The sequence below is a fragment of the Suricata suricatta genome, chromosome X (genome assembly GCF_006229205.1).
Source record: "Suricata suricatta isolate VVHF042 chromosome X, meerkat_22Aug2017_6uvM2_HiC, whole genome shotgun sequence".
Taxonomy (NCBI): domain Eukaryota; kingdom Metazoa; phylum Chordata; class Mammalia; order Carnivora; family Herpestidae; genus Suricata; species Suricata suricatta.
In genome coordinates this window covers 44,144,191-44,158,629 of record NC_043717.1, presented here as the reverse complement: position 1 = coordinate 44,158,629, position 14,439 = coordinate 44,144,191, and the positions used below count along the sequence as shown (strand labels likewise).

General features: G+C 36.3%; 1 protein-coding gene across 1 annotated transcript in view; it reads left to right on the top strand.

The window, feature by feature from the left end:
• WNK3 (WNK lysine deficient protein kinase 3) overlaps positions 1-14,439 on the top strand; it is a 175,942-nt gene that overhangs the window by 22,222 nt on the left and 139,281 nt on the right. Inside the window, exons 2-6 of the mRNA XM_029930827.1 lie at positions 800-972; positions 1,737-1,957; positions 2,891-3,048; positions 6,305-6,393; positions 11,645-11,864. Coding sequence (XP_029786687.1) covers positions 800-972; positions 1,737-1,957; positions 2,891-3,048; positions 6,305-6,393; positions 11,645-11,864 — 861 coding nt within the window. The remainder of the gene's footprint in view (positions 1-799; positions 973-1,736; positions 1,958-2,890; positions 3,049-6,304; positions 6,394-11,644; positions 11,865-14,439) is intronic.

The following is a 14,439-nucleotide window of genomic DNA, read 5'->3' as shown; positions in this document are numbered from 1 at the left end:
TAATTTTTTTTAATGTTTTATTTATTTTTGATACAGAGAGACACAGAGCATGAGAGGGGCAGGGGCAGAGAGAGAAGGAGACACAGAACCGGAAGCAGGCTCCAGGCCCTGAGCTAGCTGTCAGCACAGAGCCTGATGCAGGGCTCAATCCCACAAACGTGAGATCTGACCTGAGCCGAAGTCGGAGGCTTACCCGACTGAGCCACCCAGGCACCCCTATCGATAGTTTTTTGAGGAACCTCCACACTGTTTTCCAGAGCGGCTGCACCAGTTTACATTGCCACCAACAGTGTAAGAGGGTGCCCATCTCTCCACACCCTCTCCAACATCTATAGTCTCTTGCTTTGTTCATTTTAGCCACTCTGACTGGCATGAGGTGGTATCTCAGTGTGGTTTTGATTTGTGTTTCCCTGATGATGAGTGATGTTGAGCATCGTTTTATGTGTCTGTATATTTGGCCATATTTTTATTAAAATTCTTTAGTAATATTTTCAGAAGGGGTGTATGGAATGGTGTATTTTGGGTCCTTATTTTCATGAAAATGTGTCTATTTTTCCCTTATAAATTTGATTGGTAATTTTAGGGTTATAATCCTCCCTGAGAATTTATAGACCTTGCTCCTTTGACATTTAGCATTTAATGTAGAAGATTAGAGTTCTAATTCCTATTTGAAGATATTTTACTGATTGGTAACCTTGTATCTCTTTCTGGAAATACAATAAAGCATACATTTAGGTGGTGGTAGAAATGTCCATGAGAATCTCTAGACTCTAATTTGGAACATACTATTCCATTTCAGGACCGTAAATTAACCAAAGCGGAGCAGCAAAGGTTCAAGGAAGAAGCAGAGATGTTAAAAGGTCTCCAACATCCCAATATAGTTCGATTTTATGATTCCTGGGAGTCTATATTAAAGGGAAAGAAATGTATCGTATTGGTGACTGAACTTATGACATCAGGAACCTTAAAGACGTAAGTTGACCCTGATAGTGCTAATGAAGTTTTATTTGGAAATAATTTTCAAGAGTCATAAAAATTGTTTGTAAAATAGCACTACTTGATTAAAGAATTTGTAGCATTTGAATCTAGTGACTTTGTTTCAGGGCAGGTTGACAAATTTAGACTGTTAAGTTTGTTAGAGTATACAATATTGAGAAATGAATATTTGTGGGATAGCATAGTTTAAGAATTATAGATAATGTCATTTTGTAAAAATAATGAAAGATTGGGGATGTGGCCAGGTTCACATATCTAGTGAACAATACCATATAATTATAATTTATTGTTTTATTTCTGACTATGGTTTTTCATTTGATGGTTTAATCACTTACTTATAATTATTAAATATGGAATATACTTTTTCTGTTTCCTAGCATCTTTGCACTAAAATTTTAGATAGTTAACCCCCCTGGTGACCTTATAGAAATAGTTATTGGGAAGTAGAGAGGGACTTTCTTTTCAGAATTGTGCTGCCCTTCCATAAGAGGTCACTCTGATTATAATGATTCTTGTTTTGAATTAAAAATGCTAAAAAATGCTAGACTTGGTAGGATGTCTTCTCTAAGACTGAAGCCTTAGATTTAAAATTTTATTCTATAACATACAGTAGTAAACAACTCAGTGCTGACAATCATAGTACATACAATACTAGCTAATTTACATGATTTACCCTAATAGTGCTCATATAATAAGCTAGATATGTTTGTTTACACGTGGTCTTTTGTTTCTTTGTGTAGGTACTTAAAACGATTTAAAGTCATGAAACCAAAGGTCTTAAGGAGTTGGTGCAGGCAAATTTTAAAGGGGTTGCAGTTCTTGCACACTAGGACTCCTCCCATTATTCACCGGGATCTGAAGTGTGACAATATTTTCATCACGGGACCCACTGGATCTGTGAAGATTGGTGATCTAGGACTAGCCACCTTAATGCGAACATCATTTGCTAAGAGTGTCATTGGTGATTAACATTTTATAGTTTATTGTTTAGATAAAGAGAGATTTTTATTGTATATGTCTGGAATAGGGATCAGCAGACTATGGCCCATGAACCAAATCTGGCCCCATTTCATATTTTTGCAAATAAAAGATTTATTGGAACATAGCTACATGCCCTCATTTATGTATTGTCTATGGCTGCTTTTGCACTACAGTGACTGAGTTGAGTAGTTGTGACACAGACCATATAGACTGCAAAGCCTGAAATATTTACTGTCTGGTCCTTCACAGAGAAGTTTGCTGACCCCTGGCCTAGAATGTAAATTTTGTTTTGTTTTATTTATTTACTTATTTATTTTCAAATATTTATTTTGAGAGAAAGAAAAAGTATGAGTAGGGGAGGGGCAGAGAAAGAGAAGGAGAGAGAGAATACCAGGCAGGTTCTGTGCTGACAGCACAGAGCCCGACATGGGGCTGTATCTCACTAACTGTGAGATCATGACCTGAACTGAAATCAAGAGTAGGGTATTTAAGACTGAGCCACCCAGGTGTCCTGAATTTGTTTTTAAGTATGGATTATATATTGATTTATTTAAGACACATCGTAGTAAATTTCTTTTGTGGAACATATTAAAGATTATTAGAAGGTTCTGAAGACTTAAGTGGATTTACTAATTTAATTCAGAAAAATTTATAAATAAAAGATTAGAAATAAAAGCAGATTTTATTAATCTTTATCTTGAGCATTACAAGTTGTACCTTACCAGTATGTAAAGTTAAGGAAATTCCTGAGTACTTTATACAGATATAGCCATTATTCCTGCAAATTTTTTACTTATAAATTTGGTTTAGAGAGCAGATATAAACCCAGGTAATCCATATGGCAAAGGGAATGTGATCTTGGTGGATACATTTTTCTTTTTAATAAAAATGCGGATGTGGTGTTATTTTGTAGGAACTCCTGAGTTTATGGCCCCAGAGATGTATGAAGAGCACTATGATGAATCTGTAGATGTCTATGCTTTTGGAATGTGTATGCTCGAAATGGCTACTTCTGAGTACCCTTATTCTGAATGCCAGAATGCAGCTCAAATATACCGTAAAGTAACTAGCGTAGGTATAACTTTATTCTTTTTTACTTTATGGATTGTCATGTTTCATGTTGAAGTTGGTAACATCAGCTTAAAACTAATTTTGGTTTTAGTTTAGTACTATATAACAGTGCTAAATTTAACACAATTGTAATGAAACAAGCTTTATATTTATGCTATAAATATACCAAAGTACCTTTGGGTAAATGTATGACATCATCTATATCCATTTGTTTATAAATAATTTTTAGATATATTAGGTGGATATTTTTTCAAAGCAGATAATGAAGATTGACTAAATGGTTTTGAAGGTTTCTAATTTTAAAAGCCTTCAAAATATTGTTCAACAGCTACAGCATTTGATTCCCTGTTATGGTAATTTTTTGCACTAGAAATTTCAAAGAATGTAAAGATGAATAAGAAGTGTTTGCTACTCACAAAGAGCTTACATTTTAAATTCACAAATAGCTATAAAAATAAGAGGATGAGAGTATAGTAAGGGATGTAAGGTAGAAGCAAAGTCTTAGGATTGTTCAAAATTGGTCTATTTCATATCTACTTGGGTGGCTCTAGAATAGGCTGTGAAAGAGATTGTTAAGAGTGTTTCAAGTAACCAATACTAATAGGTACCATTTTTAAATGCATGGTGTATACTACATACCTTAATATTTAAAATCTACAAGATGGTGCTGTCTTCAGTTTATGAATGTTAAGACTGAGAATCAGAGATTGCGACTTGCCCATGTCCACAAAGCTACTAATAATAGTGGTGGATTGACCTTAAATCTGTCTGACTCTAGAGATACATATGTAGGGAGACAAGAAATAAAGCCAGTATCCAGAATGTGGGCATTCTGTAGGACAAATGAACTAGTTTCTCCAAACAAATCAATTTCATGAAAGCAAAAAGGGGAGGGATTGTTAAAGAATACAAGAGACTTGAAGTAGTGGTGAGCTACTTTAAATGAGTTAAATGCTTAACAACTGATTCTATGAAAAATAAAAAGCACTGATTTCTAGTATTCACTGATTTCCTTGGCATTAATATTCTCACCATGACTGATTTCAAGTCACCATTGTGATCTCACTGAATGCAGGGTTGGGGACATTATACAGAGTGGCACTCATTTTTTGATATTTCCACCATACAGATATAACAAACAATCTCAAGAGCATAAATAATAGTAAAATGTAGTAAAATAATTAAAGAGTAGTGTTATCAGTATTTATTGCCTTGGCTGTTGATAGAATTTATTTAATTGTAAGCTTACTTAAGTTTTGTAAATGAGTGTGTTTAACAACCAACTTACCAAATTCTTGACAATGTAATAGTTGCCTCTCGTGAGATGGTATGAGCCATCTCTAGTGCACCATACATATACTGTGAGGACCTTGTTTGGATCCTGATTTGAACAAACCTACTACAAGAAGACATCATTTAGACAATTTGGAAAATTTGAGTGTGGACTGGGTTTTAGATAATGTTAAGGAATCATTGGTAATTATTCTGGTGGGATGATTACATGATATCTGTTAAAGGTATAAACTGGAGACTTTATAAATGAAATGACATGATGCCTAGGATTTGCTTTAAAATATTTTAGGATAAAAAGGTATGGGGTAGATAGCTGAAACAAGGTTGACAAAATGTTGCTTGTTGACACTCATGATGGTTACATGGAGCTTCTTATACTATTCTACTTTTGAATATGTTTGAAGATTTTTGCAACAAATTGCCGAGACAAGAGATTAGGCTAGAATGTCTTTTTAGTCTGGGTCCATATATTGTATAGCCACAAATAGAAAAGGATTTGTACTTAATTTTATAAGTTGCAGCTTCCCAATTAATTTCACCTACGAGCAGAGAAAGGCAATAATTATCAAGGACTGGGGAATAGGTAAGAGATCAGTGGAAAGGTCAAAGAGGACTTTTTCTGTAAGTAGAATGATGTGACACCATTTTTTGAATGGTGACTTTATTATTTTATATTAAAGTCACAAAAATGCCATGTCACAATTCACATTTCCATCAGTATTAAAGTTTCTTGAGTTTGAGATCCAAATTAACTCCTAATCTCATCAGATTTATCTAGTATATGATACTGGGTTTTCTGATTCTGTATCCTGTGTGCAGTACCCAGAACTAGTGTGACAGACCCAGAACTAGTGTGACAAACCCAGAACTAGGTTTTAGATTACCTTATTCCATGACAGTTATTCTATGGTCTCTCTTTCTGCTTCTAGATTAATTTTGAGTTTTAATTAAATGACTAATGATTATTTTCTGAAATCTAAAACTCATAAATTAAGAGTAATAGAATGTAAAATAAGCAGATTCAGGCATCTAATATAGTTACAGAGATGTTTTGAATTGTCTAGACCTTACTAATTTGTTATAGAATTTCTAGAACCTGAAAATTAGCTTGAGGTTCTTTCAATATTTTAGTATTGCTTAATGATAAAATAATATAGAGTTCTCCAGTTATATTTATATATGTATGTGTATATATATATTTCATAATACATTATATATTTTTTAATGTTTATTTTTTTATTTAAAAAATTTCTTTAATGTTTTTTACTTATTTTTGAGAGACAGAGACAGCGCAAGCAGGGGAGGGTCTAAGAGAGAGGGAGACACAGAATCCGAAGCAGGCTCCAGGCTCCAGGCTCTCAGCTAGCTGTCAGCCAGAGCGTGAGGTGGGGCTCGAACCCACAAACCATGAGATCATGACTTGAGCTGCAAGTCTGATGCTTAACCAACTGAGCCACCCAGGTGTCCCTATACATACATATATATTGATTGTTCATTGCTTCTTGCCACTCTGGAATACTCATTTATTATAGTTTGTTAATTGGGGTTATACTTGTATGTACATTTTAAGATCCAGTTTTTTCCATCCTTAATGTTGCAATATGAGAATTCTCTATGTTGTTAAATACTTTGAGAGCATTTTTAGTTTTTGCATAACATGAGCATACTATATATCACATAATTTATATAACATCTAGTATTCACTGATTTCCTTGGCATTAATATTCTGTTGTTGGAAATTTAGATTGTGTACAAGTTTCCACTTTTATTTGTAGACTACTAGAACTGTGACAAAATCTTTTTTCAAAAAATTGTTAAACTTACATTGTATGTATATATTTATCCTATTTAAAGCTTGAATATTTGAATGTAGTGGTCAAGATTTATTACTTTAGTAAGTGTCCTGTTGACTTGGGCTTTCAATTCCTTATTTTGCAACTAGAAACCATATTTCTTCTCCCAGGGCATAAAGCCAGCCAGTTTCAATAAAGTCACTGATCCCGAAGTAAAAGAAATCATTGAAGGATGCATTCGTCAAAACAAATTAGAAAGGTGGGTAGCAATGTAGCAAAATGACATAACTGATGGATACATTAAACTCTTATCTTGGACTGGGTAATTTTCTGACCTTTGAATAATATTGAGTATTACTTTTGAGTGGAACACAAACCAACTCTCTTGAGTGAAGTATATCAGTGCATGTCATTTGCCATTCTGGACTTTGATATCATGTGCTGAATTTTTCTTGAACTGAAATTTGGTTTTGTTTGGGTGTGTTGTGGCAAATTTTCATCACTTTCAGCCATCAGTTTAACAGTCATTGGGGCCCCCCAGTTTAACATGTTTCTAACAGTTGATAGTAGAGAGCTTCTGCTCTGTCACCTTCAGGTAAGTACTTAAATGGTTTTTTATGATAGTGTAAAAAAAATTGACCATCAACTCACCTATGTTTTTTGGTTATAGACCATATATCCTTCTGTCATGATAATGGTAAAGTGGATAGAGCTATTTTTTGTTCAAAACATAGTATTCTAGAGGGGCGCCTGGGTGGCTCAGATGATTAAGCATCCAACTTTGGCTCAAGTCATGATCTCACAGTTTGTGGGTTTGAGCCCTGCATCAGGCTCTGTGCTGACAGCTCAGAGCCTGGAGCCTGCTTCAGATTCTGTGTCTCCCTCTCTCTGCCCCTCACCCACTCACGCTCTGTCTCTCTCTGTCTCAAAAAAAAAAAAATTAAAGAAGTAGTATTCTAGATTTATTTTTAACCCAGTTTGTGTGTTTTTTTTTTTCTTATGGACACATTTCTTTAGCTTTAGCTTCTATTTCCCATCAATTTGAGGTTTGGACAGTTGTCCAGTTAAATCAGTAGGTTACTCTTTTGATTTTTTTACCTCCTTATTGATTATGATTAATGAAGGTGATAGGTCTTTTATAGAAGTTATTTTCACCCACATTTTAATTGACTGTCCCCCATTTTTATTAGTTTCCTAAGTTTATTGTTGTATATCTGAGAATATATAAAGCCACTAAGGTAAAGCTTGTTTAATTATAGCCTTATTATAAAACATTGGTGTTTGTACCAACAGGAGGGAGAAGGAGGAGGAGGGAGAAGGAGGTTATATATTTATATATATTTTAATTATCATAAAATGCACATAACTTAATACTGACCATTTTAATTTTTAAGTATACAATTCAGTGGTATTAAGTACATTCACATTGTTGTATACAGCCACACAACTTTGTATTTCCAGAACTTTTTCATCATCCCAAACAGAAACTCTGTACCTATTACATAGTACCTCTCTTTTCCTTTTCCCTTCAACATCTAGTAACATTTATTCTACTTTCTGTCTCTATGAATTTGCTTATTTTAGGTACCTCATGTATGTGGAATCACACAATAATTTGTCCTTTTGTAGTTGCTTCTTTAACTTAGCATGGTGTTTTCAAGGATGATCCATGTTGTAACTTGTATCAGAAAGTCCTTTTTAAGGAAGAAACACACACATACACCCCATTTTGTGTATCCATTAGTCTGTTGATGGACACTTGGGTTATTTCTACCTTTTGGATATGATGAACAGTGCTGCATGAATATTGGTGAATAAGTATTTTTTTGAATCCGTGATTTCAGTTCTCTACAGTATATACCTAGAAGTGGAATTACTGGATTATATGGTAATATGCTTTAATTCTTTGAAGAACCACCAGTTTTTTTTCCCATAGTGGCTGCACCATTTTGTATTTCCTCCACTAACAGATGAAGGTTCCAATTTTTCAACATCCTCACCAACACTTGTTATTTTCCATTTTTCTGATAAAAACCATCCTAATAATTATGAAACGGTATCTATTTTGGTTTGGATTTGCATTTTCCTAATGACTAATGATGTTGAGTATCTTTTCATGTAGTTATTGGCCATTTGTATACCTTCTTTGGAGGAGTGTCTCTTCAAGTCCTTTGCCCTTTAAAGCTTAGGTTGTTAATTTTTTGTTGTGGCCATTTTTAAGTTGTAAGAGTTTAGGCATACTTTAAAAAAATTTTTTTATTTATAATTTTTAATGTTTATTTTTGAGAGAGAAAGAGAGGGAGAACACGCAAGCTAGCGGGGGAGGGACAGCATGAGACAGAGACATAAAATCCAAAGCAAGCTCCAGGCTTCAAGCTGTCAGCACACAATCTGATGTGGAGCTCAAACCCACAAACTGTGAGATCGTGACCTGAGCTGAAGTTGGACTCAACCGACTGAGCCACACAGGCACCCTGAGGCATACTTTTTTTTAAAGGAGTATGAAAATACAGTTGACCTTGAACAACAAACAGTACAGTAATGTAAAAGTATTTTCTCTTCCTTATGGTTTTCTTAATAATATTTTCTTTAGCTTTATTGTAAAAATACAGTATGTAACACATATACAAAATACGTGTTAATCAACTGTTTGTTATTGGCAAGGCTTCTGGTCAATAAAACTATTAATAGATAACTATTAACAGTTAAGTTTGGGGAGAGTTAAGAGACACAGTTTTTCGTTTTTTTTTTAAATAGTTTATTATCAAATTTGTTTCCATATAACACCCAGTGCTTTACCACAAGTGCCCTCGTCCAATACTACCACTTCTTTTCCCCTTCCCCCTCCACCTTCAACCCTTGGTTTGATTTCAGTATTCAGTAGTCTCTCAGGTTTTGTGTCCCTCTCTCTCCCCAGCTCTCTTTCCCCCTCCCCTCCCCCTGGTCCTCCATAAGGTTTCTCCTGTTCTCCTGTTAGACCTATGAGTGCAAACATATGGTATCTGTCCTTCTCTGCCTGACTTATTTCACTTAGCATGACATACTCGAGGTCCATCCACTTTGCTACAAATGGCCAGATTTCATTCTTTCTCATTGCCATGTAATACTCCATTGTATACATATATATACCACATCTTCTTGATCTATTCATCAGTTGATGGACATTTAGGCTCTTTCCATGATTTGACTATTGTTGGCAGTGCTGCTATGAACATTGGGGTACATGTGCCCCTATGCATTAGCACTTCTGTATCCCTTGGATAAATCCCTAGCAATGCTATTGCTGGGTCATAGAGGAGCTCTATGGATAGTTTTTAGAGGAGTCTCCACACTGTTTTCCAGAGCGGCTGCACCAGTTTACATTCCCACCAACAGTGTAGGAGGGTGCCCATCTCTCCACACCCTCGCCAGCACCTATAGTCTCTTGATTTGTTCATTTTAGCCACTCTGACTGGCATGAGGTGGTATCTCAGTGTGGTTTTGATTTGTATTTCCCTGATGATGAGTGATGTTGAGCATCATTTCATGTGCCTGTTGGCCATATGGATGTTGTCTTTGGAGAAGTGTCTGTTTATGTCTTCTGCCCATTTCTTCACTGGGTTATTTGTTTTTCGGGAGTGGAGTTTGGGGAGTTCCTTGTAGATTTTGGATACTAGCCTTTTATCTGATACATCATTTGCAACTATCTTTTCCCATTCTGTCAGTTGCCTCTTAGTTTTCTTGATTGTTTCCTTTGCAGTGCAGAAGCTTTTTATCTTGATGAGGTCCCAATAGTTGATTTTTGCTTTCATTTCCCTTGCCTTTGAGGATGTGTCAAGTAGGAGATTGCTGTGGTGGAGGTCTAGGAGGTTTATCCCAACTTTCTCCTCGAGGGTTTTGATGGTTTCCTGTCTCACAACCGGGTCCTTCAGCCATTTTGAGTTTCTTTTTGTGTATGGTGTAAGAAAGTGGTCTACTTTCATTCTTCTACATGTTGCTGTCCAGTTCTCCCAGCACCACCTGCTAAAGAGGCAGTCTTTTTTCCATTGGATACTCTTTCCTGCTTTGTCAGAAATTAATTGGCCATACATTTGTGGGCCCAGTTCTGGGTTCTCTATTCTATTCCATTGGTCTATGTAGACACAGATTTTCAACGGAGGTTGGCACCTCAACCCTCCACAGTGTTCAAGGGTCGGTTGAACTATGTTGAAGTAGCCATTTTAGTTTGGATTTTGATTATTGTTTTTATAGCATTTTCATTGTGAACTGTTATCAGAACACATTGGAATATACAGAAGGGTTCATAGCATATTAGTATATTAGAAAGAGCATAGGCTTCTATATTAGACTAATATTCAAATGTGGATTCACACTTAGCCAGTGTGATCTTGAGTAAGTTACTTAACTGTTCCTCAAAACAGGTATTTTGGTGATTAAAAAGATAATACATATAAAGTACCTAACAGAGTAATACGTTTTGATGGTATCTTTTGATGCTATTGCTATAATTATTCCTTAGTAAATATATCTAGGCAAAATTTTCATTGAGAGGCAGAGGGCTTTAACTTGGTTGCGGCCTCCTAAACACATCTCACTTTAGGCTTAAAACTAATTAGTATGTGGAAGCTTATTCTTTTTATAATACTCTCTTAGTTAAGTATTTGTCTTGGTCACTAAAATGATAAGGGTTGAAAATCCTCAACTTAGAGGATACCATGCTATTAATGTATTTTATCTGTTTTAAGTAGTATTAGAGAGGTTTTCTACATAGACATTAGTTTTAGCTCTTTCTGAACTGTAATATAGATACATTATATATTATATATTTGTTTTAGAAATTGGTCAAAGCAAAGGAAATTTACTGCCCTCAGCTTATAAAAGAATCTTTTGAACCCCTGTCTTTTTTTCCTCTTCAGAGATGGTTAATCCCTAATATTAGGTTAGAGGCACATCCACTGTATGTATACTTTGGCCTAAAATATTAGAATTACACATTTGAAGAAAACCATGGGACTTCGCAGAAGAACTAAATTAGTTTTATTCATGGCATTCTCTAAAGAGAATTGTTGTTAGATTATTGTTAATGGAGTCAACAACTTCTATTTATAACATTTGTAAAAGAGTTTGAATTTATGGTTTACATTAAAGTTTATATATCTGGAAGTTTTTATTTGTCTTTGCTGATTGTTTGAGTTTTAGTAATTTCAGCCAGTTAGGGAAACTAGTCACTCTACCCAACATAAACTGTAGCACTCCTTCAATTCTTTAGGCATACAGTATCTAGATATGTTGCTGATAATAATCTTTTATTAAGGTGGCTTTAAGGGCATGTTGGGTGGCATTTCTTTGCATTCTTGGTGATAGTAAGTTGGGTATAAGATTTGGTTTTTAACAAAAGTTAATGGTTTAATAATAGAAATATTAAAAAAAAAGATTTTTACTTTGATGTAATTAATATTTACTAATTAAGGGTTCTATATCTTGCTTATAATTGGAAACATTGATAATGAGATATGTATTTTGTTTATTAGGTTGTCTATCAGGGACCTATTAAACCACGCATTTTTTGCTGAGGATACAGGACTAAGGGTGGAGTTAGCAGAGGAAGATGACTGCTCTAATTCATCCCTGGCTTTAAGACTCTGGGTTGAAGACCCTAAAAAATTGAAAGGCAAGCACAAAGACAATGAAGCTATTGAATTCAGTTTTAATTTGGAAACAGATACATCTGAGGAAGTAGCATATGAAATGGTAAGTGAATCATACCACTATTCTCCCCCCCCACCAATGCTCCCCTTTACAGTATGAGGGTTGATTGATTCCTTTCTCCTTATTGGTTTCTTTCCTCTCGTTTTCTTTTCTTTATTTAAATTATTTTATTGTGAAGTATACCTTTACAGAAGAGTATATTAAATTTGTATGTAGAGTATAAAGAATAATAAAATACTACTTTTATTAAGAAAAAGAACACAACTTATAACTTAGAAGCTACCTGTATGCCCCTCCCTGTTGTATTACCTTCCCTAATCACCACAGGTAATATCTACCCTCACTTTTGTGTTACTCATTCCTTTTTCATTATAGTTTATCTACGTAATAATTGTTTTGTTTTAAAAACTTGAGTGACAAGCCCACACCTAGCTGATTACTAAAGTTACTATTAGGTGAAGATGCTCAGGAGAGCCAACTGAACAGAGTCTCTCAGTCATAGTCCGGCTTCAGTTTCCCTAAGCATTTACACCAGAGGAAGTCAGTAGGTGAGGTCATGATTGAATTCAGGGAAATATACAACATAGCTCACCAGTGAGGTCACTGGTGGGCTGTTGTATGGACCAGAAATTAGTTATCTGGTAACAATATGATTTGATGGGGGAGTGGGCCTCTGACTTCTCTACTTCTAATGCTCTCATAATCCCTCTCCCCACAGAGCAGATGGCAGCTTCTGTGGGGTTGAATATGTGTCTACACCTGATCCAGGCTGCTATAGTGCTTGTAAGGAAGGCATACAGGAGATTTGGCACCACGTGGTCAAATTAGCCAAGTACAGATAGTCTGAGCCAGGTTAATCTGGGCATCCTGTCCTTGGGTTAAAAAGAGGAATGGAGATGAACGGTAAGATGGTGGAGAAGTAGGGAGCTCTTCAATCTCTGCCCGTCTGCAGCTATCAAACTGAGAAGAATTAAAAGCCACAATATTCTGATCTCCAAGAACGGAGGTGTGCACACAGACTCCTTATTAATAACAGCCTCATGGATGCCTGAGTGAGTGTGAACTGGGACTGGAGACACTGGGGGGAGTCTCCGCCAAAGCGGAACTGGGAGAGAGAGCTCCCAGAAACTTGGTGCTGAGCCCACAGAGAGCCATGTGCCCAGAGGCAACTCAAGACCCTGGAGGGCCAGGCGCGTACTGGCCGTGCAGGGCGGTGTACAGGATGGCCTTGTAGCACAGCAGAGAGCCGGGGTAAAGAGAAAGAGAAACTGAAAATGTTCAGAGACACAGATACCTCATGTGTACCTGCTGGGAATGGGGAGAGAAATCCGTACCCCGCAGCGGGCTTGTTCTCCCTTGGGCTCAGCAACTCGCCGACTTCAGTAGAGCCAGGGATAAGCTGACTCCCCAGTTCCCCCACTCAATCCCGGCCAGAAAGACGCCCTCCTGCCAGAGATCATTTTAACTGTGGTGGCAGCATTAAAGTGCATGGTCTAGGATATAGACACCTGGCGGAACTTAAAAAACCAAAGCAATCCAACCTGTCCGTGGCACAGGGAAGTCGGACTCAAGACAGTGGCTAGCAATGCATGGTCTGAGGGGAACTTGGGGCACCACCATTTTTTCCTCCCCACAACCACCAAGTTGGGGCCTCAGAGAGCAGCCCCTGAGACCTGACCTACCTACGTCAAACCATGCCCGTCTGTGCTGGAGAGCTGCTTTTTTTTCTTCTTCTTCTTTTTTTAATTAAAAAATTTTTTCCTTTTTTTCTTATTATATTTATTTTTTAATTTTTCCCTTGTCTTCTCTTTTCTATTTCCTTTTTCCTTCTTTTCTCCCTTTCCCCACTGGAGTCTGGGAAAGACCAACATTTATGCACTGCTGTGATTAGATCAGTTCTTACAATGCAGGTATATTTTCCCTTATCTCATTCTTATCTCTCACCTCCGCAGGTTTTATGCTCTCAGACTGTCCTTTATCTTTGGCTGTTTCTGTCCTCCCACCTTCTTTTTTTCCTTTCCTGTCCTTTCTCTTCTGTTCTTTTTTTCATTCCCCTTTTGATTTGCTTGTTTACTTGATCTGTCTGTGCGTTTGCATGCTTTTGTTCCCTGTGTGCTTGTCTGTCTGTTTTCCTTTTCAGGGCTACCTCAAGAAACAAGCCTAAGCACACATGCAGGAGAGTCTCAACAGTGAGTAGGGAAATAAATTAATCAGAGGCATAACAAAAGAAAGTGAAAGACACCATTAAAAAACAGCTCCTGAAATGACAGGCCCTGGACAGTCAAAGAGCCTCCTTTAAAAGAGCAAAGACTTAATCATCCATTTTCTATATAAAAAGTAGCTACTTTTTTGCATGGACCTCAAGTATACTGTAGTATAGAGATGGAATTTAAGGAAAGGTGTTAAGCAGGCTGTGTCTTAGCTTATGGGCAAGTAATAAATTATATCATGTATCTTGAATGTATCATAGATAAGCTGCTATATTACAATTGCCACTTCAGATAGCTGTGAAATTAGGTGATTAACTAGTTGGTACCTAACCTTCTAATTTCTGTATAAGTCTAATTACATGAAATAGAAGTGGGGGTTTTGATTTTTTACTTTGCTTTTCTGTTTG